Genomic DNA, 22536 nt, shown 5'->3' with positions numbered 1-22536 from the left:
CAGCTCTATTTAAAAAGTTAATATGTTGTTTATAGATTTATGACCAGCAAACACAACATTGCCTCAATTTAGGCAACCTCTTAACAACGATGTAAAGAAGTTTATTTTTATTATTTGTCCCATTTTTCATTTTTTTCCATGTTCACAACGTTGTTTTATTAAATTATTTGTCTTTATTAATTTTTTTTGTGTAATGTGTATTGTTTATATATTTAGTTAATTCAGTTTAAATAACTGAATTTTGTATTTCCATACTCCACTTTTATTTTGAAAAAACATTCTCGCGCCATTGCCTTTTATGTTGAAAAGCAGCGAAGCGAGCGTTTTTTTTCTTTTGCTTCCGCCTTCAAAATCATAAGTGCCCTTCCCAAAGAAGATAACTAAGTTACTGAAGTGAACTTATGAGTTTGTGTGGATCCTAAAAGATGTCAAATATAATCCTCGTCCAAAGCAGAACACATGAGTTTACACCTGCTGAATGCTGAGCCTTTCCTTTACGAACATCTTTCAGGATAGTTTTACAGACTTCACAGGTTTGTACATTTCAAATCGATAAATACACAAGCTGCTATGATGTATAGTTAAAAAGTTTGTTCATAATGTTTAACCCCTGTCATATTTTTCTGGTAATCCGCGACACGTTTGTGCATCTGTTTCTGAATAACATTAAGTTACTGTCTGGAAGTCGTTACATCGTTGAATGTTTCCCCCATATTTCAATGTGGTTCATATCAACTGACACAGTTTTCGTTCACATATGTTTACCAAGTAAATCGTCTTTCCAGCAGTCTCTCATATCTGAACTCCTGCAGAATGAGTTTGGCGGAGATCAACGAGAATGTGAAGCTGGCCAGAGAGTACGCGCTGCTGGGGAACTACAGCTCTGCGGTGGTCTGTTATCAGGGGGTCCTGGAGCAGATCAGAAAACACCTCTACTCCGTCAGAGACTCCTCTCTACAGCAGAAATGGCAGCAGGTTAGAGCTCTTCGCACTCTCTGAGAGTACGATTCAGATTTTTTATGTTGTTCACTTGTTGTGACAGGCCTTTGCGTGTTCATGTTGTCCCATGCAGGTTTTGCAGGAGATAAATGAGGAAACTAAGCAGGTTCAGGAGATCATGGCAACACTTGAGAGCTTTCAGCTGGAGTCGACCCCATCCAAACCCAGCAGCTTTGTCCTTGAGAACGACATTATGCCAGTTCACGTGGAGCACAGGTACATGTTCATGTCTGGTTTTATTCTAAACCCTCTTGACAGTCATCACAGAGTCAAACTCTTTTACTCATGCAGTAAGCTGTGTGTATAGTACATTTGAAGTAAGAAGGGCAGCATGTTTCGTAGACTTTAACAATGTTTTATGTTGCAAGTCATCAGACTTTCCAGATTTTCAACCAGTTAGGGCATCATCAGGCAATTGATGAATTGTGTGTAGGCTAATGAAGACAAAACTGGTTGAAACTTTGCACTTTGTTGTGATAAAATGTTCTGCAACCTTTATATCAGTCTGCTGCAGAAATTTACCTTTTTTTTATTATTACACTGGTCAGTTTGGGTTTGGGATAGGTACACCTATTTGACATTTTTCACTTTTCACTTAACTTCCTTTGGTCATGTCAGGAAATCTTAAAAGATCATGGGAAAGTTGGGAAAGTTGAGAAAGATGATTGTTTTATTTCTTGAGAGAACTGATTGGACAATAATAATTATACAATTTTGAAAGTATTGGAAATATCATGAAAAATTCCATACTGAATATACATTTTATAGTTATGCTTATTTAGTTAACAAGATATTGCTCAGGATTTAATTTTTTTATGTAATAAATTGTAAAACACCACACACACACACACACACACACACACACACATATATATATATATAGAGAGAGAGAGAGAGAGAGAGAGAGAGAGAGAGAGTTTATATATATATATATATATATATATATATATATATAATGTGTGTATATGTATGTATTATACATACACAGTACAGGCCAAACGTTTGGACACACCTTCTCATTCAAAGAGTTTTCTTTATTTTCATGACTATGAAAATTGTAGGTTCACACTGAAGGCATCAAAAATATGAATTAACACATGTGGAATTACATATGGAATTATATACATAACAAAAAAAGTGTGAAACAACTGAAAATATGTAATATTGTACTGTAGGTTCTTCAAAGTAGCCACCTTTTGCTCTGATTACTGCTTTGCACACTCTTGGCATTCTCTTGATGAGCTTCAAGAGGTAGTCACCTGAAATGGTCTTCCAACAGTCTTGAAGGAGTTCCCCGAGAGATGCTTAGCACTTGTTGGCCCTTTTGCCTTCTGTCTGCGGCCAACTCGATTGGGTTCAGGTCTGGTGACTGTGGAGGCCAGGTCATCTGGCGCAGCACCCCATCACTCTCCTTCTTGGTCAAATAGCCCTTCATGCCTTCAGTGTGAATCTACAATTTTCATAGTCATGAAAATAAAGAAAACTCTTTGAATGAGACGGTGTGTCCAAACTTTTGGTCTGTACTGTATATAGTGTTATATTAGTGTTCCTGTAGCTCAATTGGTAGAGCATTGTTGGGGGTTTGATTCCCTGGGAACACATGATGGGTAAAAATTGATAGCCTGAATGCACTGTAAGTCGCTTTGGATAAAAGCGTCTGCTTAATGCATAAATTAAATTTTATATATATATATGCATATGCATATGCCTGTCACAATAATCAATATATATCGACTTATAACGCAATATATGTACATGACCTCAATAATTTTTGTTGACTCAATATATCGCACATTATATTCACTTAAAAATTAATGTCACCATTTTTTTACATTCCATTTGCGCCTGTGTCTTTTGCAGCTTCTCGTACATAACCTGTAGTCATGAGGTGCTAGTTCAAATTTTAAAAAATGCAACAAAAAAAATAATAATCTGCATATATGATCTTGTTTAGGGATCTGTGCATACGGACATCTGACTGCTAAGTAGTGATTGTGTTTATTAACAGTAGTGTGCACCCTTAATTTACAGAGAAAAGAAGGTCTGGGAAAAATCTGCAGATAGAAAAATCTCAGGTTCTTTGTGCATTTTTCTTTTTTTGGACTTGTTAATTTTGCACTTTTGTTTAGAAAATGTTTCTTTACTATTTATAAAAAACTTTTTAATAAAGGTATCTAATATTTTGATACTTAATTTCCATGATCTAAATATTCTTAAAAATTAAAAGTTTGTTGTCATTTGGATATGTGTAGGCCTTCTTACATCATTACGCTGTTATATTATGATTTATATTCAGTGGCATAAAATAGTCTTTAAAATGTCAATAATATCGCTTATCAACAATTATTTCTGGAGCAATTTATCGCACAAAAAAAAAGTTATCGTGACAGGCCTATATATATATATATATATATGAACAGTTATAACTTGCATGGAAATCTCCTTTTATATAAGAAATAAGAGTTTTAGGAATCCTTATCCAGTATTTCAAACATCTGGAAAGCCATGGAATGCATCGGCCTCACTGTGTGGGAATCTTCAAAAATGTCTTCAGTAGCTGTTGTTGAGTTTTAAAGCCCCCATCAGCACTCCGGTCATGTGAATTAGATTATGATCTGAACGCCGTCCCACCGTTTCTCAGCCCCTCATTCTCTTTCATACCTCCCTTGAGGCCAATAAAGGTCTTTTGAGCCTGTTATATAAACCATAATCTGATTATGAAGTAACACTTGAATGAGCAATTCCAGCTTTGTTAATTAAGGACAGTCCATTCCATTCAGAAAAATAAGAATAAACTTGTTCTATATATTGTAGGATAAGATTTTTTGTATGTTGCTATTTTTTTTCTCTCATTTTTTTGCTTTTTTAATTTAAGTACTGCACAGATTGTTGTTATATCAAGGGTTTGCTTTTCTCTGTCTCTTTTTATGTTTTATTTATTCAATTCTTTTTCTTGTAGTTGTAGTTAAAGGTCCTCTTCAGTGTCTGAATGTAGTATACATGTCTGTGTGTGTGTGTGTGAACAGGCCGTCTCCGTTTGTATTGCGGAAACCCTCCGGCCCGCATAAAGAAAGCAAAGGCCACGGGAACCGATTGAGTGCTGGCCCCCGCAACCAACCACGGCCCTCACCTCGCGTGGGCAACGGTGACAAGGGAAAACCTCAGAAAGGCAAAGAAAAGAAAGAAAACCCTTCCAAGCCAAAAGATGATAAGGTACGAACGTGTGGATCCATTTCCTATTTCTGTCTGCTGTTTAAACAAGGCCTACTGTGTCATAAAGTGCTTGCAATCACAATATTTACTCAAAGGATCAGATGCCTCTCACTGTATTAACATTAGAAACCTGTGATACTGGTTTCTTACATCAAAGCAAACCGTTCAGACAGAAAAGACATGCAAGTGTTTCCTTTGTACTCTTGACTGTAAGCACTTTTGTTTTTGTTCGAAGATTGAATTAACAGAACTTAATGTATTTGCAGGTCATTTATTTGAAGTCTTTTCAATCTGAAGTTTGATTTGTACCATTTTTGCAAAGCCATTTGAGAAGCCTGTCAGAACATTGTGGCAAATAAAAGATTTGACCAAACTCTCTGTCCTCTGTAGAACAAAGCGGAGGGTGTGGAGACGGAGGTGAAGAGGTTTGACAGAGGAGGAGAGGACAGAGATCTGATTGAAATTCTGGAGAGAGACATCATCTCCCAAAACCCCAATGTCACATGGTGCTTTCATCTCACTTTCCTCCAGAAGTGCCTTCGTTTCTCATGGATTTTTTTCACACATCTGCTTTTTAGAAAAATAATCGTTCATAGATAATGACTTTTCATTTTTAATATAGGGATGACATTGCTGACCTCGAGGAGGCCAAGAAGCTTCTGAAGGAAGCCGTGGTTCTGCCCATGTGGATGCCGGAGTTCTTTAAAGGAATAAGACGCCCATGGAAGGTATGAACAAGAGAAAATCACATATGCTTGTATGGATTTAAAAAAATATCCATAATATAAAATATTACAATTTAAAGTAAAATTGTTCTGTTTTAATATATTTTAAAATATAATTTATGTCATTATTTGCAAAGCAAGAATCCATACAAAGCAAGAAATACATATTTTCAGAAGTCTTTTTGGATGAATACATGTTCTCAGGATTCCTTGATAAACTGACATATCAAAAGAACAGCATTTCTCTGAAATAGAAGTCATTTGAAACATTATAGATGTCTGTACTGTCACTTTTGATCAGTTTAGTGTGTCTTTGCTAAATAAAAGTATTAATTTCTTTTAAAATAATTTTTAAAAAGCCTTTTAACGCTATTGTAATAGTTTTTTTGGGACAGTATTATTTAACCGCAGTGTAACATTTCATTGTGTTACTGTCCACTTTCAGGGAGATCTTCACTACATTACATACATACTATACTTCTCATTTACACAATAACTCGGCTCACATGTGATTTTAGGGAGTGTTGATGGTGGGGCCGCCAGGCACAGGAAAGACTTTGCTGGCCAAAGCTGTTGCCACAGAGTGCCGAACCACCTTCTTTAACGTGTCCTCCTCCACCCTCACCTCCAAATACAGAGGAGAGTCTGAGAAACTTGTGCGGCTGCTGTTTGAAATGGTAAAATCACTTCCTGCATTACCTCTCATTAATATTTGTAAAATCGTAGCCAAACTTGCTTTGCTTTATCATACATGCATATATGTGTGTCTGCATGTATATACAGGCACGCTTTTATGCCCCAACCACCATCTTCATTGATGAGATCGACTCCATATGCAGCCGTAGAGGAAACTCAGAAGAACATGAAGCCAGCAGACGTGTCAAAGCTGAACTACTCGTCCAGATGGATGGTACGGCTTCATACTAACTGTAGCTATGGCTTTAAATGTTACTAATATTCAGTAATATTATCTATTTCACTGCACAGACAAAAAAAAAATTATTTAACTGGATAATGAAACTAACTTTGCAACACTTTTTGCAACATTGACATTGTTATTGAACTGAATTTAATCAACATCAAACTAATTTAAGCTGAATAAATACTATTGCATTTTGCAGAGCTGCATATTTGAATTTTTTCAGAATTGATTAACTTTTAACTCCGTTGAACTGTATCATGACACTTATCTTGAAATTGGTTGGGGTTTTTTTCACAATTCGATGAATTTTACAACATTACAATTATTTTCCTGTTTAAAAATCACTATTTCCAGGTGTTGGTGGGACGTCTGAATATGACCCTTCAAAAATGGTCATGGTTCTGGCAGCCACTAACTTCCCATGGGACATCGATGAAGCTCTGAGACGTCGACTAGAGAAGAGAATTTACATCCCACTGCCTTCAGGTATTCAGAACTACCCAGAATTCATCACCCATTATACTGTATTAAGCGCCATCTGCTTAATACACCCCAGCTCAAGATACATAAACGTAATGGGAGTATTTAAAATCATCATTTGTATTACTGTAGCTAAAGGAAGAGTGGAGTTACTGAAGATCAGTCTGAAGGAGCTGGAGCTGGCCAATGATGTCAACATGGACAAGATCGCTGAGCAGATGGAGGGGTACTCTGGTGCTGACATCACCAACGTTTGCAGGTGCAGCCCTTTGTGTGGAACCTGAAATTATTTTCAGTCTTTAAAGTGCTGCAATTCTAGAAGTGATTTATTGTGTTTAAATAATTGCAGAGATGCATCTCTAATGGCAATGAGAAGGCGGATTGAGGGATTGACCCCTGAGGAGATACGAAACTTGTCAAAAGATGAGATGCACATGCCCACTACAATGGAGGACTTTGAGACGGCACTGACCAAAGTGTCCAAGTCTGTATCTGCTGCTGACCTAGAAAAATATGAAAAGTGGATAGCGGAGTTTGGCTCGTGCTGATGATCCCAAAGATCTTTGATCGTTCCTCCTCACAGTAGTCGTTAGCACCAGTTTTACTAAATCTCAGAGCATTTCCATCTTCAACCAGACTGAATTCAAAGGGTGACAAGTCTTGCCTTACATGAGGTGTGTATGAGTGTACGGACTCATAGTAATAGTTTAATAATAATAGAATTGGTTTTACATCTACAGAAGCTGGATACAGTTTAAACTTACTTCCGAGCTAAAGTTCACTCACATTAAAATGAATTTGTTAGGACGAAGGCTGCACTAATTATCCAGTAAACCCAGAATGGAGTCTGCCCTTATAACAAATAACCCCATGTGTTGCCTTACTGTAGTGTGTACAGACAATCATGCTGAGGTTGTGGACACAGGAATGGACTGTATGTTTTGTCTTGTAATATCACTGCCAATAACCAAAGACCAGCTAATCCTGTTCTCTGTTGTCTCCAAATGCTACTTGAGGTGAAAAGCTATGCAAGCTAATAGGTTTACTGCACCTGTGCCACTGTGGTTGATCTAAAGGCCAAAGTTTCCAGCATTTGATAATTGTCTTAATAGTGATGAGACCATGAGTGTCTTAAAGATGTGTCTAGCACTTGACTTTTATAAACACTATAGAACCGGATTCTGGTTTCTTTTCATTAGTGACATTCCATTGCCATGATCCGCTTGTAAAATGATATATTTTGTTGAATAAATATTTTTTAAATTTGAAAGAGATTACTGAGACAAACTCATTTGTGCAGGATTTACTCATGTAACAAACTGAGAGGAAAAACAAGTCATAACATGCATCAGAATAACACCTGGTTTCATTAACAGACAATGACAGGGCTACAATGAAATGCAAGGATCCTTTTGAAATGTTTCAAATGCTCAAGTATAATGCTTGAAATGTTCTAATGCAACGGGGAATACTTTGACAGATTGCTCAGGACAAAGTGTACAAGTCTTCATTTCATTCGTCGAAGGCTTACATGCTTAACGTAACAGGCAATATCTGAAGCAACATGAATATTAACATTAAGCGACAGAATTTCTTACAGGCCATTTAATAAGACCCCCAGTAAGAAATAATCCATTTAAATAAAATGGACAGCTGAAAATCAGCTGCTAAGATTTTGGATGTTTTTTTACATTAACTTTAATGGACTGTTTGTCCATTTCTTTTTAGTGCTATACCCTTTAATTGTCAGTAATGGTATAATGTCATTTCCGTACAACAGGCAATATCAATTCCTACTATAAGCATAAAACATACACTTTAGTGGGGAAAAGGCAGGGACATTTCAGGGACTGCTTATTTAAATTTGTGCACCTTTACCATTCCACTTCACAATGTAGTGAAAAATAAAAATAGTAATTTACTCATTATGCTGTTAAACAGACAGATATGTGGATCATTAGGAAACGTTGGGGAATATTTTTTCTTTTAAAGTGCTACATTGAAATCATTGGTATTGACGACCAAATAAAGCAACATAACCAAACTGATGAGAACACATCCATCACTTTTCTATCAAAATGTTTTTTTCTGTCGTTTCTCCATCCATGTTATCTATTAGCCTCTGTTTTTCATCATCTGGCATCAGAGTCTCTGGATTCAGATGAAAAAATCCCCTAAGAAAAACATAAGAAACATGTATTATTATATTGTTCTGCAAGCTACCTTGTATGCCAATCCAGTTGTATTTTAAGTCTACAGTACCAAATGGCCATGCATTTGATACAGGGCCTGTTGAGAAGGCTAGTAACAGGTCAGTGCAGGTTGTACCTGTGTTCACAGGATGGGAACAGAAGATCCAGGATCTTAATGATGACCGCCGAACCTGCAATACCAACCACCACCACCCACATGATCAAGAAGAAGAGCGGGACAGAATCAGACCAGAAGCGCCTCAGTTTATCCCTCAGCCTCTCGACCCACTGACATGCCACCTGCCCACACACAATAACATAAAATGAGGAACATGACACTATTGAGAAACAGAACATGTGACTAATTAAGGCCATCCAGAGTGACTGGTTTGAAAAATGTAATTCTATTTTATTCTCAATTATAGACATGTTCAAAGGTTTGAAAACAGTAAGATTTTTTGGCTCTTACATGCTCACCATACATTAAAAATAACATTTACTCTGGCCCAAGAGTTAACAGTGGCAGTAAATAGTGACTTACACTGTAGGAGGACATGGTCCCGCTTAGAGGAGGCCCAAGCAGCAAGGAATCTGCAGTCCTTTCCTCTTCCTCTCTAGACTCATACAGGGTTTCAGGGTCCATCCTCAAGGGAGTTTCAGGGAGTTTCCCCGGAGCAGCAATCTCCTCCTGCGTGGTCTCTGCGTGTTTGAGTAGATAGTGGCTGGTGGTGTTAAGCACTTGGTCTTCAACTGTGAAGACAGAAAACTATTCATAGAAATCCTTCCAGTTAAATCATCACAGTCATTTTTTAGAGATTACAAACAAGAAGCATTTTACTTCACAAATCTACCTGTATTATGAATGGACGCATTAGACACCAAGACGTCACTCTCTCGTGGGATGTCTGAGAGCTTGCTTCTTGTTGAAGGGTAAATATTGGTCACCTGTGTGATCTCCTCAGAGCTCTGGTTCCACAGGATCTCCACCTCATACGCATCTGGCTGCTGGACCTACAGAACATACCACAACAAGCCCTAGATCACATTCACACACAGCCTCTATCTATAGCTTGGATGCTTTCCAAAGCAAAAAGCTGCCATTCCATGTTTAAGATTGAATTACTCTATAAAGGACATAACAGATATAAAAAATAATTCCATTTTCAGCCATAATTTATAGGGTAAAGATTAAAACCTTTTCATCTGCCAGCTGGATTATCTCCTGACTCAGGACGAGTAACAGAAGCTGCTCTCCAGCATCACTCTGAACATATGACTGATTACCCATCAGCCTCAGCTCACTGCTGACCAACCCCTCCTCCAGATTACTAGAGCTCACGTTAGAACCATCCACTGCAAACACAAAGAAAAATCTAACATTTTACAATAAATTCCTGTTACTTACAGGTATAGTTCAGCTAAATAATTTGATTTATTCACCCTCAAGCCACCCCAGATATAGTTAGTTTCTTCATCAGAACAGTTTTCTAGAAATTTTGCATTACATCATTTGTGCACCAATGGATCATCAATGCTCACCAGTTCAAACAGCTGATAAAAACATCACAATACTCCACAAACAGTCCACACAACTCCGTCAAAAAAGAAAGCAATATTATGGATACAGGACTCCTATTTTAGCTGGAAGCAATGGTTTGAAGTTAAAAATGATGTCTTGATGAATTACAAACATGCAGATGTTTGTTTCACAAGCTGATAAACAACAAACTGGTGGACTAGAGTTGTGTAGATTATTGTGATGTTCTTATCATCTGTTTAAACACTCATTCTGCCGGCACCCATTCACTACAGAGGATCCACTGATGAACAAATAGTAATGCTACATTTTCCAAAATCTGTTTCCATGAAGAAAAACTTATCTGCATCTTTGATGGCCTGAGGTTAAGTACATTTTCTAAAATTATTTTTTTATTTTTGTGTGAACTATTCCTTTAAGGTTAGTTAATGCATTAACTAACATTTACTAACACCTATACACTTACTGCAGTACTTATTAATCGTTGTTAACATTAATTATTAAATATACAACAGTTAATTGTTAGTTTATGTTAGCTCATTAGGTTCATTACTATTAACAGATACAACTTTTTGATCTTGACTTTATACATTAGCAAATGTGGAAATTAACATTAACTGATTAATAAGAATTTGTCATTGTTAGCTCATCTCCGTTTCTCTTGACAAAAAGTTAAACAGTTCAATAAGTTTAATAAATAAATGTTAAAAAAGAAGACAGATTCATACACAAAAGAGCAGGACATGTCATCCTTGTGACTCCTGAAGGCTTGAGAGGAGCTCCATTAATGAATGTTTCATTGTCCGAAAGACCTAGAGTTAAATTTATCTGAAAGAAGAGGTGAAAAATAATTTTAAATTATCACTCCTTCACAAAACATAATACAGATGGGATGCACTATTCCCAAAAATACTCGTGTAATTACTAATTAATTATGTCTTACCTGTACACTGTACTGAGTCTGGTTAGTTTCACTAACCGCTGTCACATTTAACACGACTGTTTCCTGTGAACACAAACCACAAGATTTACACAACGACAAACGCGTTTGTTTACAGACTTCACAGTCATGTGCTGAAGTTTTCAACGCTGAGGGACACTGCTTTTGGTAAACTAACCGCGAATGTTAAAGCGACGATTGCCTTAAATGTGTCAAACCATGATGTAAGCATCTTTGAAAACCAAATCTCTATCAACTCGGCAGATATCTATGCTATCTGATACGCCTTTGTACTGCTACACGTGAATGCATCAGAAACACATTAAACTATCTCAAAATATATTAAATGTCACCCACCGTGGTTATTTGTTTCGATTGTGCATTGGCCAGGACACACAATACGCTTAAATAAACCACCGTTAAACGTATTTCCCACGTAGAGGCCATTTTTCTCACGCTGGATGTCAACAAAACGTGTGCGTCATGTCGTAATGTCGAGTTGACGTAGCGTCGTCATTGAGAACTCTTTTGCCCCCTGTTGGAAACTAGGAGTACTACCGTAAGCTTCGTATACATTTTGCAAATTAAATTTTTTTTTTCTTTTTTTTTTCACATGAATATGAATATTGTGAATTTTGTTTCACTTGTGAAATATTCAGTGATATTTTTGTTACTACATTTCAATTATTTTATTTAAAACAATTTTATAGATTAAAATCACACTACAATATCATGAACTCCTTTTGGTAAGGAAATCCCTAGACAAGAAACCATAACTCAATATACCTTACATTGCATACAGTGTTCCGTTCAGTACATATATATTTCCCTTATTACATTTTTTGAGAACAACGTTTACGCCTAATAACGTCTATGCAGTTTAAAGAATCAAGCAGAAAACATGGGGACATTTTAGAATAAAATAAAAAAAGAAGTTTACTTTATTAGGATTGTCTTGTTTTATTGCTCAGCTGAGATTCTCCTGAAGTCTTCCAGACAATGAGAGTCAACATAAAGAAGAAAAAACAAGTTTTACAAACACATTTTCATCTCATTAAAAAATGTTATTCTACAAAATATAATAATTCCTATCATACATATACATCATATATTTGTGATAACATTTTAGTACTTTGTTTATATATGTTAATGTTTAAATATGAGTAAAGGTGCTTTTAGATAAGGGGATCACAATACTTGTTTATGGATCACACAGTTTCACTGAGGAGAACACTTTGGTGTCTAGATTGAGCAGATCTCCAAAACCTGATGCACTGAACCAAAACCCAGGATAAAGGGGCTGAGTGAATGTGGTCTGGACACGGTGCAGAAGGGTCACTGTATCAGAGACACTGTAGAAAGACAGAGTTCCTGCATTGTGATCTACATACACACCCACCCTAGAGGACAGAGGGCTTGAGATCTCAGTTTTTATGCTCTTATGCCAGAAAACAGGCTTGGGAAAACATTGTAGACTCCAAGATGTGTTGTTGTTTCCAAACATACCGACTGATCCCTTTCCTCTGTCTCTCTTTTCTTTATATGAGACTGATATGTGCACACATCTCCCGCTCCACTCCACCTCCCAGTAACAGCGTCCAAACACACTCTCCTTACAAAACACCTTACAGGGGAACTTATATCTCCCACGATGCTCAGGGTAAGTCATCTGTCTGTTGTTCTCAGAGAGGATGAGGTGTTCACCCGCTGTGTTGGGATCAAGGGTGAAGCTGCAAAAATCTAAAGAAAATGATTTATAAATGACATGATTGCTATGGTCAGTTATGGCATGAGTAGTCTCAACAATAAAAAAAAGGTTTTATAAATTTTGTTAATTTAAAAATGTAAAAAATGCTTTAGTGCACTATAGCCATACTATATGATAAGCTTCAAATAGATACAAAAAAGTACAGGCCTTATTTATTTATTTGACTTACACTGTTTAAAATGATTCCTGGTTAATGGTAAAATCTGAATTCTTGCCACTACAAAGGAACAGAGATCAAGTGCTATTGCAGTTGAAGTTTAATAATGTATAGATTGCATGCTATGTAGTGCAAAATAAAATAAAATATATGTCCATTTACTGGTTACTTATGAAGTAACAAGAAAAAAACTTTTAAGAGTGAATTTAATATATATATATATATATGTATATATATATTTAAAGCAGGATGGAATCTCCTACCAAAAGAGATGATTTTACTGATCTCCTCCTGACAAAAATCTTCAAAATGTTGTTTTAGATCAGAGAGAGATTTCTTTAAGCCATCAAACTGAACATGACTAACAGTCATAGTGGATGACGACTCAGATTCAGAAGAAGCAGAGAGATTCTGAAAAGTTTATATTGAGAGAAAACATAAAAAAAAGAAAATATGAAAACATAGCTTGTTTTTGCTGTACTTGTAATGTGAATAACACAATTCCAAGCATGTTTTGCGGTGAACTAGGGTAAATGCCTCAGGCAACCTGTGGTTTTACCTTGAAATGCAAATGATTCTGTGTGTGTGGATCTCGATCCAGCTCTGTGTCTCTCATCTGGAGATCAGCGATCTCCTGCTCCAGCTGCTCCAGGAGTCCTTCAGCTCGACTCACTTCAGTCCTCTCCTGATCTCTGATCAGCTGTGTCACCTCATGCTGTCTGTTCCTAATAGAGATGATGAGCTCAGTGAAGATCTTCTCACTGTGCTCCACTGTTGTCTGAGCAGAGTGCTGTGAGGACACACAGAGAAACCAGTAGTTCAGTTTAAACCGGATCAGCCAAAACTTCCATTTTGGTGTCCTTCTAATACTAAGCTAATATATGACTTTAGAACTGCATTGATGTTACTTTTAACATATTTTTAACAATATTTTTCAATAATGATATTGTATCATCATTCATTGTAACATGGAATGCATGGAAAAGAGCAACCAGCAAATTATTTAAAATAATTTCCTTTATGTTTATGGTAAAGTGTAAAGGGTGAATTTTCATTTCTGATGCCTTTAATTTTCCAACAAACACTATGACTAGACAAAATACATACTGCTCAGAAGTTTCGGGTCAGTATGTCTGTTATGCTCAACAAGGTACTGTAAAATTGTGAAAATTCATATAATTTAAAATTAGTATTTCCTATTTTAATATGTTTAAAAATGTAATCAAAATTAAATTTTCAGCAGCCATTACTGTATCACAGCAGTGTTCATCAGTCTTCAGTGTCACTTGATCCTTCAGAAATCATTCATGGTGCTCAAGAAACATTTCTTCTTATTATCTTATTATTTGAATTAAAATATTAATTTATTTAAATAAAATCTTACTGACCCCAAACTTTTGAACTATAGTTCACAAAAATTTATTTTCTTAAAGCTGCGGTAGGTAACTTTTGACGCTCTAGCGGTTAATAAACAGAACTGCTTGCGTCTTGCAGAAGAACATTGTAGCCGGAACTACTTCTCTCTGTTTATGTCTATGAAGAATCACAAAGGTACTGGGTTACTCCGCCGCGGTTCCCCCGAAACAATCTAAAATAGTCTGAATATAAACACTTATTATAGGTGTACCCTAGTGATTCAGAACAAGCTAAAAACACGGTTTGGAAAATGGATTCATGGTGTACTAGTTTATTATATACATTTTTTCCTACATTTTGAACTCAAACAAAGTTATGGACCGCAGCTCTGATTGGTTGTTTTTTACCGGGAGCGATGGAGTTTCTGCAAATGGCAATAGGACCACTGGGAGGAGCCAGAGGAGCTTGATTTTTTCACAGATTATCTGTCTCATATTCTACTGTCAGGGCATAATGGCAGGTTTAACAAATATGTAAAAAATATATTTTTACAAAAGTTACCTACTGCAGCTTTAAATTAAAAGAAAATGATAATCTCTAACCTTCAGAGTTTTCACAACCAGCTTCAGCTCCTCTATAGTTTTCTGTTTCTCCTGGATTTTCTGCGTGGTTGTTCTCTCCATCTTCTCAACCTGGTCCTGTGGGGGGGAAATATTTTATGATTCCAGGGTCAGAGAGAACATTACAGATACTAGTAGCCTACTACGTTCTGTCTGCACAAGCGAAACAAAAAGTTTCATAGGAGGTTTCAAATGAGTTTCACAAAAGTAGTTTAACACGTTAGACAGGATTTAATGAGTAGCCTATGTTAATGAATGGTTTCCCAAAGTGAAGTTTGTGAACCCCTGGAGGTTCGTGAGGGAATTGCAGGGGGTTCTTGAGTTTGTACCTGTTTTTATACAGTCTATGGTTTGTACCGAAGACTGTATGGATGGTACACATGGTATGCCTGCGAGTTAATACCATTAACTAATGGAAAAAAAAAAAAATAATTAAAAAGTTTTTGCAAAAAATGTTACAGGTTTATTCAAATGTAATGTAAAATCTCAAATGTATACAAATATTTCTCGTTCGGGGAAACCCTGTATAAAAAAATATGTATTATTATTAATAATAATAATAAAATAATTTAATTGTAAATTACGGTAATATTAATATTCATAATTCGTTGAGTGTAATAATAACAATAGGTATGTAAATACTACTAAAATACTACTAAAACTGATAAAATGTTTTTCAAGTTAAACATGCAAATGTGCCATTAAATAATTGATATTTAATATTTACTTAAGATCTCAGGGGGTACATCAAGTACATCATTTAGGTCAAAGAGGTGCGGCTGACAAAAAAGTTAGAAAACCCCTGTGTTAAAATTGTTGAAATTCAGGTGTTTTTTTTGTTGTTGTTGTTTTTCATTTGCAGTGTTTTAGTCTCATGCTGTATTAAATTTTCATCTAAAATCAGCATTTTATCTTATATTAATGTTCAGTTATTTCACTTTAATTGCATAGAGAAAGGACCCATACATTGCCATTAAAGTAAAATGACTGTACTTTATCATAGGAGCCTAAATAAAATGCTTTAAGGTATAATGCATAATGGTATGCTATAAAATGAGTATGAGGTGCCAAACAAGAAATAATTATATAAAAATCTGAATATATAGTTATAAGCCTGATTATATATACACAGCAATTTTGAATATGCAGTTATAAGTCTGTATTGTTATGTCTGAATATAAAGCAGTGAATCTGAATATATGCTCATATTGTAAGTCTGAATAAATGTAAATCTGAATATATGCTTATGAATCTGAATATATAGAAGTAAATCTGAATATATAATTATAAATCTAAATATATAAATCTAAATTGTGATTATATAAAATATATTGGTGGTGGTGGCGGTGGACGAGGAGATACTCCCTCACAATGTAAAGTGCTTCAAGTGCTTCGAAAAGCAGAAAAGCACTATATAAATGTAAAAAAATATTATTATTAGTATTATTATTATTATTATTATATAGAGGTAAATCTGAATATATAGTCATAACTTTGAATATATAAATGTAAATCAGAATATATAGTTATAAGTCTGAAAATACAGAATTAAATCTAAATATGTAGTTATAATTCTAAATATAAAAATGTAAATCTGAATATATAGTTGTGAATCTGAATATATATAGTTATAAGTCTGAATATATGGAATTAAATCTGAATATATATTTAATATATATTTATATATGTTATTTTCCTCTTCATGACGTATTTTTGGACTGATGTGACTTATACTCAGGTGTGACTTATAGTCCGAAAAATACGGTATATGTAGCCTATGTGAACTGGATTCGGGGAATAACTTGTGTCAGAACTAAAGTGATAAAAGTTACATTACACAAAATATTTCCCAAACAGCAAAAGTATCACATACTTCATCTACTTGTTCACAGGTTGCACAGTGATACTGAGGAATACTAAACCAAAACCCAGGATGGAGGGACTGAGGGAATGTGGTCTAGACTCTGTGTAAGAGGGTCATCTTGTCAGAAATGTCATAAAAGCAGAGAGTTACAGCCTTGTAGTCAACACAAACACCTATTTTAGAGGATAAAGGGCCTGAGATCTCAGTTTTATTATTAATAAATTGTCTGCAGTGGTGGTGTCCAGTGTAAACTTCTGATAATCTGGAGATAAAAGCAGACACAAAGCCACAAATTTGTCCATTATCTTGAAGAGAAAAGATTAGAGACATTTTTAAGTAAATTAACCACAGTTTTACAACATTATGTGAGTTTATGTACAGTTACACCGTAGAAACTTACACCGTAGAAAATCCTCACTGGTTATTGGCTCGAAAGGAAATCTCATCTGAAAACTGACAAGTGTAAACATAGTAAAATAGTGCATTATTATTGCTAATCTATGTAAACTTTTCACTTACAAACTTATTTTAAATATTTTTTTCATACGGCATTTGAAATTATTCTGTACTCCTCCGGCAATTTCATTTTAAGATTAGAAAGAGACTTCCTCACAAGATCTGGTTTACTATGCTGACTGACAGTTATGGGCGAGTTCACTCACGCAAAAAGTGAAGACCAAGACTGGAAATGCTGTAGAGTTAAATACCAAATAGACTGATATATTTACACATTTTCAGACTAATAAATTAAATTGTCACATTTAAAAATGCTAAATTTAAAGGTGTTAAGATTAATATACAGTATATGGCAAAAAGTAGAAATTACCTTTAGCAAAAAAAAAAAACATTATTATCCATGTTTAAAAGCTTCTGTAGCTCAGTGTTTCTCATGTGGAGCTCAGCAATCTCCTGCTCCAGCTGCTCATGAAGTCACTACTTGACTATATTCCATCTTTTCTTGAGCTCTGATCAGCTCTTCTACCTCTTCTAGAGCGTGTTTTCTCATTGTTGTGGAGCAGTTGAGTGAAGATCTTGTCATTTTCCTTTAATGCAGCTTGTGCAGAGCACTGTTAGAAAGCAGAGGGAGCTTGATTTCACAACAATGCATTGAAGAACCACTTGGGGTTCCCCAGAATACCTTTCAGTGAACAGTTCTTAAAAGAGCAGGGCATCTCTCCTTATTCCTCTCTTTCAGCCTCTTCAGTTACATCCATTCATGTAGCATGTAGCTCATCAAGAAAAGATATTAAAACATATTCCCTGACTGGTCTAACTAGTTTACTGCTATGTGCTCTCATGCAACTTTCTTTTTACTGTATTTTACAACCATTTCATCTCAGAGAACTGATGGAAACATCAAAAATTATTTGATCCCATCAAGTCAGGCATATAACATGAACAAGGTCTCACCTGTTTTCCCATCCTTTGTGTTTCAGCTTCAACCGTATCATGTCCTTTGTGTTCATTCAATGCACAGCACAAATACATTTCTGGTCTGTACGGCAATCAACCTTGATGAACCTGCGTGGAACAGATTTTGGAGTGACTTTCTCACCCCACTGAGGACAGCTGTGGCATCCATTTGGACTGTCCTGCTTCAGACTGTGAACGCACGCCAAACAGAAACTCTGTCCAAGTCACTCTGTTACAAGTCACTGGATTTTTCAGTAGATCTTGACAGACTTCACAGCTGGCCTGGTCCTTTTCTGATGTCCTAATACTGGCATCTGCCATATCACAGAGAAAGCGAAGTGTTCTTACTGGGTTTCTCTCTTGAGAGTATGTGCTGTTTATTTTAGAATGATGAGCATTTGTTCCCAGAAATGAAGTTTTCCTAATTCCATCTGCATACTTTCACTTCTGTGAAAACATTTAGTGTCAACTGCATGCAGTCCACTGATTTGCATGTATCTTTTCAACACAGATCAGTGTAAACCTGGCTTCATGCTTCTTCTGACTAATGACATCCTCGTGGGTAGACAAGGTTGAGACAGTTACAGAACATATTATATTGTAAAAAAATAATAATAAAAAAATAAAAAAATTAAGTGCTGCTTCTTAACCCTGGCCTATCAAAGGGATAGTTCACCCAAAAATCAATTAATCAATCTTTTGTTCATTATCTGGCTTGGCTCGGTGTTCATCTTCAGTTCTCTCTTCACATCAGTTCAGTCAGTGTACTGTTTCAGTAAATGAATTACTCCGGGATACTGGTTTGTTATAACTCAGAGGGAGTGTCAGCCACATTAAACAAGTTAACCACTTAAGTCATTTGTGGATTAATGCGTATTAGAGATGCGAAATGTTTCAAATGATTCAGTTCGATTTGGTGAACTGGTTCAAAAAGATTCGGTTACATTGAATGATTCGTTCGCGAACCGGATATCACTAAACTGCAGTGTTTTGAACTCTCTCACAACAGACACAGAAGAGAAGACAATGCTGAATAAAGTCATAGTTTTTGCTATTTTTAGACCAAAATGTATTTTCGATGCTTCAAAAATTCTATCTGACCCTCTGATGTCATATGGACTACTTTGATGATGTTTTTCTTACCTTTCTGGACATGGACAGTATACCGTACACACAGCTTCAATAGAGGGACTGAGATCTCTCAGACTAAATCTAAAATATCTTAAACTGTTTATCTGAAGATAAATGGAAGTCTTACGGGTTTGGAACGACATGAGGGTGAGTTATTAATGACATTATTTTCATTTTTGGGTGAACTATCCCTTTAAAATTTGCATATACTACCATAATAATGTATATACATACTTTGCTATGATGCTTACATTACATAAAATAAAAAATGTGATATAAAAATATTTGAGACTGTTGGTCATAAATCTCAAATGTTTAAATGTTGTTCATAGTGCAAGTGGCAAACCTATTTAAATTTGGTGCAGGGAAAACTGATGGTATATAATGATTAATTCAGTCATGGTAAGAAAGGAAACAGGAAGTTGTAGTTTCTAAGGAATAAAAAAGAACAGAACAAGAACAAGAGGAAACAAAGAATTAAGACACTGTTGACAGACTGGGTGAAAACGAACCATGAGGGACTGTTTATATTTTTTCTTCTTTATGCTTCATTTCAGTACAGGTGAGTTTAAATTTTGCGTTATTTAAGGGGACTCACAGCAATGAATATAGATCTGCTTTAAGACAGTAATTAATAATAATAATAATAATTAATTGAAGTTTGATGGCAGGAATAGATGACCGGTGGGATTAAATGGGTTAAATTATAATTTTTCTATAAACTACGGACTGTTCACATCTGCATAGCTTTGAATTATAAGACAGTTGGAGAGACATTCCAACTGAAATGCATCTCTGATCTGATGGAAAGACAATATATTAAATGGACATGGTAAACATTAAGTAGCAAAACTAATGACACAACGGAGAGAGGAGAGAGCTGATACAATCATCTGCAGGGTTTTTTTTACTGACACATACATGTACAGGTGTACATTTTAGGACATCCTCAGACCTCAGTCATTAAATTAAAAGGCGTCATGCCCCAGACTAAAAGGCTTCAGTCATCAGACATTAGATAATGGAAATTTTACTATTATATATGTACAGTAAACTGTAGCACGTTTATGTGAGAGATATGGCTAGTCTTTGCAGGAGACTGCTATAGTACTGTATACTGTAGTGAAATTTGTCCAGATGTGCAGAGGATGCTAAATTTACTTTTTATATTTTATTTGTTACTCTACTGTATTGTGGTGCATGCAATGTTCATACAATTATTTGGTATTTGAACTTTTCTAGTGCTTTTTATCTACTGCAAGATCACTTCACAGTAGTAAAATGAAAAATATTTTTTCCCAAAAGTTTATTGCTGAATTATACACAGGTATCTGTAATTTAATTTACGTATACTGTAATAGACAATGAGCTGCAAAAATAATTCCTAAATCCTAGTGAGAGTTTTATGTGTTACGTCTTATGCATCTAGGGGTTTAACAGGAACGTAACAATATTAGTGTTTGGGAAGAGCATTTACCCAAGCCCCTGCATAGCAACAACAACAAGGTGGCTGTTAAAAAAAAGGTTTATTAACAGCTCAGTGAATGCTGGGAGTTAACAATTCTCAAAGAAATAGCATTAAGAGGGAAGCAAAACTTCAGGAGGGGAATAATGCCAAAATAACAAACAAAAGGGTGTCTATTCTGGAAATTAGATTCTTTCTAAACCTGTCAAATGAAAATAAAATCAACAACAAAGTTATACACTAACTCCCTATCTAATCCTCAAACCAGGAGAAAAATATGTACAGGGCAAAAGAAAAAGGCACCCACCTCCCTACAGCTTCCAAAAAGGGTAACAATCAAACAACAGAGTTAAATCAACAGTACTTCAGATTAATGAAGTTTACTACACAGAACCCCAAAAGGCTACAACAAACTGCACGAGGCCAGGCTAGACAAAGCACATGCTCTGGAGAAAAGTTCTCATCTTCAGTAGTTCCTGCTCAGCTTTTATACTGCTTCTCCTTCGGTTGGTAAGTAGATGCAGCTGGAAAAGGCAATCAGCTACCTGCCCGAGTGGAAAGAGTGGGAGGAGCCAGAGAAGCAGGAGAGACGGAGCAAGAGAGAAACAACAAAAGGACCATGCAACAATACAGACAACACAATTGAATACGTCACTGGACGTAACACCCCCACCCATAAGTTACAAATAGTATCCCATAAACATTTGTAAACTCATGAATTAAGGTTTAACAACACACAATCAACAATTTACTCATCTAAATGATACACCCTAGACAGTGCATCAGCTACAACATTCTCTGTACCTTTTCGGTGTTGAATCTCGAGGTTATATTCCTGGATGATCAAGGACCACCACATCAGTCGCTGATTCGAGTTACACATTCTCCCCAGGAATACTAGTGGATTATGATCGGTGTAAACTACCACTGGAGTACAACTACCCCCCAGGTAGACTTCAAAGTGCTGCAACGCTGACAGTAAGGCCAAGGCCTCTTTCTCAATTGTACTGTACTGTTTTTGACACTTGGTAAATTTCTTGGAGAAATAACTCACAGGATGTTCTACACCAGTTAGATCTTCTTGCAGTAGTACAGCCCCTGCCCCAGAGGAACTAGCATCCACCTGCAATTTGAAGGGCAACCCAAAATTTGGAGCAGAAAGAACGGGGGCATGGCACAACAAGTCTTTAACAGCACTGAAAGCACAGTTACATGTTGGACTCCACACAAATTTCCTAGAGGTACTAAGTAGATCTGTCAACGGAGCAACCACAGAAGCAAAGTTTTTACAGAACCCCCTGTAGTAACCAGCCATACCTAAAAATCTTCTCAATTCTCTTTTGTTAGTAGGAGTGGGGAAATTAAGTATGGCAGCAACCTTTTCTTCAATTGGCCTCACCTGCCCTTGGCCAACCTTCTTACCAAAGGTAAGTAACTACGGCCTTACCAAACTCGCACTTAGTCAAGTTCAAGGTCAAAGATGCCCCAGATAACCTACAGAAAACTTGATTTAGACTATTCAGATGTTCCTCCCAACTAGCAGAATAGACCACCACATCATCCAAGTAGGCCTCGCAATTGGTTACTCCCAACAGTACCTGTTGCATTAAGCGCTGGAAGGTCACAGGTGCATTTCGCATCCCGAAAGCCATAACAGAGTACTGCAGAAAGTTGTCAGGGGTAACGAAAGCGGATATTTCTGAGGCCCGCGGTGTGAGGGGCACCTGCCAGTAGCCTTTTAGGAGATCTATCTT

General features: G+C 36.1%; 3 protein-coding genes across 6 annotated transcripts; 1 reads left to right on the top strand and 2 right to left on the bottom strand.

Moving 5' to 3' along the window:
- Positions 1–324: 324 nt before the first annotated feature.
- On the top strand, positions 325–7609 carry LOC127938702 (katanin p60 ATPase-containing subunit A1). Of its 3 annotated transcripts, none has more exons than XM_052535516.1 (11): positions 325–533; positions 813–975; positions 1073–1215; positions 4026–4212; positions 4603–4718; positions 4835–4940; positions 5456–5614; positions 5721–5847; positions 6214–6345; positions 6472–6598; positions 6689–7609. In XM_052535516.1, the coding sequence occupies exons 2-11, from the start codon at positions 814–816 to the stop codon at positions 6885–6887; spliced, it is 1458 nt and encodes a 485-aa protein (XP_052391476.1). In that variant the 5' UTR covers positions 325–533; position 813; the 3' UTR covers positions 6888–7609. The 3 variants fall into 3 exon arrangements, with proteins under 3 accessions (XP_052391476.1, XP_052391475.1, XP_052391477.1); XM_052535515.1 differs by having other exon boundaries at positions 789–975; XM_052535517.1 differs by having other exon boundaries at positions 786–975.
- An 18-nt stretch (positions 7610–7627) lies between these two features.
- Positions 7628–11530, bottom strand: LOC127938703 (glycoprotein integral membrane protein 1). Its single transcript, XM_052535518.1, has 8 exons — positions 11366–11530; positions 11012–11074; positions 10797–10896; positions 9727–9884; positions 9383–9542; positions 9073–9281; positions 8668–8831; positions 7628–8513 (listed from the first exon to the last, which is right to left on the bottom strand). The coding sequence occupies exons 1-8, from the start codon at positions 11453–11455 to the stop codon at positions 8402–8404; spliced, it is 1056 nt and encodes a 351-aa protein (XP_052391478.1). The 5' UTR covers positions 11456–11530; the 3' UTR covers positions 7628–8401.
- A 108-nt stretch (positions 11531–11638) lies between these two features.
- On the bottom strand, positions 11639–15239 carry LOC127938704 (tripartite motif-containing protein 16-like). Of its 2 annotated transcripts, XM_052535520.1 has the most exons (5): positions 14892–15239; positions 13493–13723; positions 13197–13344; positions 12946–12993; positions 11639–12748 (listed from the first exon to the last, which is right to left on the bottom strand). In XM_052535520.1, the coding sequence occupies exons 1-5, from the start codon at positions 14970–14972 to the stop codon at positions 12210–12212; spliced, it is 1047 nt and encodes a 348-aa protein (XP_052391480.1). In that variant the 5' UTR covers positions 14973–15239; the 3' UTR covers positions 11639–12209. The 2 variants fall into 2 exon arrangements, with proteins under 2 accessions (XP_052391480.1, XP_052391481.1); XM_052535521.1 differs by lacking the exon at positions 12946–12993 and having other exon boundaries at positions 14892–15238.
- Between the last annotated feature and the right edge of the window lie 7297 nt (positions 15240–22536).

This window comes from Carassius gibelio, chromosome A20 (genome assembly GCF_023724105.1).
Source record: "Carassius gibelio isolate Cgi1373 ecotype wild population from Czech Republic chromosome A20, carGib1.2-hapl.c, whole genome shotgun sequence".
Lineage (NCBI taxonomy): Eukaryota > Metazoa > Chordata > Actinopteri > Cypriniformes > Cyprinidae > Carassius > Carassius gibelio.
Note: the sequence above shows the minus strand (reverse complement) of the source record. Positions and strands in the feature narration are given on the sequence as shown.

Coding starts and splice junctions, on each gene's coding strand:
- LOC127938703 (XM_052535518.1), bottom strand. CDS start 11,455: ATGGCCTCTACGTGGGAAATACGTTTAACGGTGGTTTATTTAAGCGTA. Junction 8,832..9,072: donor GGACCATGTCCTCCTACAGT/GTAAGTCACTAT, acceptor GTGTGTGGGCAG/GTGGCATGTCAGTGGGTCGA. Junction 8,514..8,667: donor TTCCCATCCTGTGAACACAG/GTACAACCTGCA, acceptor TGTTTTTCTTAG/GGGATTTTTTCATCTGAATC.
- LOC127938702 (XM_052535516.1), top strand. CDS start 814: ATGAGTTTGGCGGAGATCAACGAGAATGTGAAGCTGGCCAGAGAGTAC. Junction 1,216..4,025: donor CCAGTTCACGTGGAGCACAG/GTACATGTTCAT, acceptor GTGTGTGAACAG/GCCGTCTCCGTTTGTATTGC. Junction 4,213..4,602: donor CCAAGCCAAAAGATGATAAG/GTACGAACGTGT, acceptor TGTCCTCTGTAG/AACAAAGCGGAGGGTGTGGA.
- LOC127938704 (XM_052535520.1), bottom strand. CDS start 14,972: ATGGAGAGAACAACCACGCAGAAAATCCAGGAGAAACAGAAAACTATA. Junction 13,345..13,492: donor AGAATCATTTGCATTTCAAG/GTAAAACCACAG, acceptor TAAACTTTTCAG/AATCTCTCTGCTTCTTCTGA. Junction 12,749..12,945: donor CAGGAATCATTTTAAACAGT/GTAAGTCAAATA, acceptor CATTTTCTTTAG/ATTTTTGCAGCTTCACCCTT.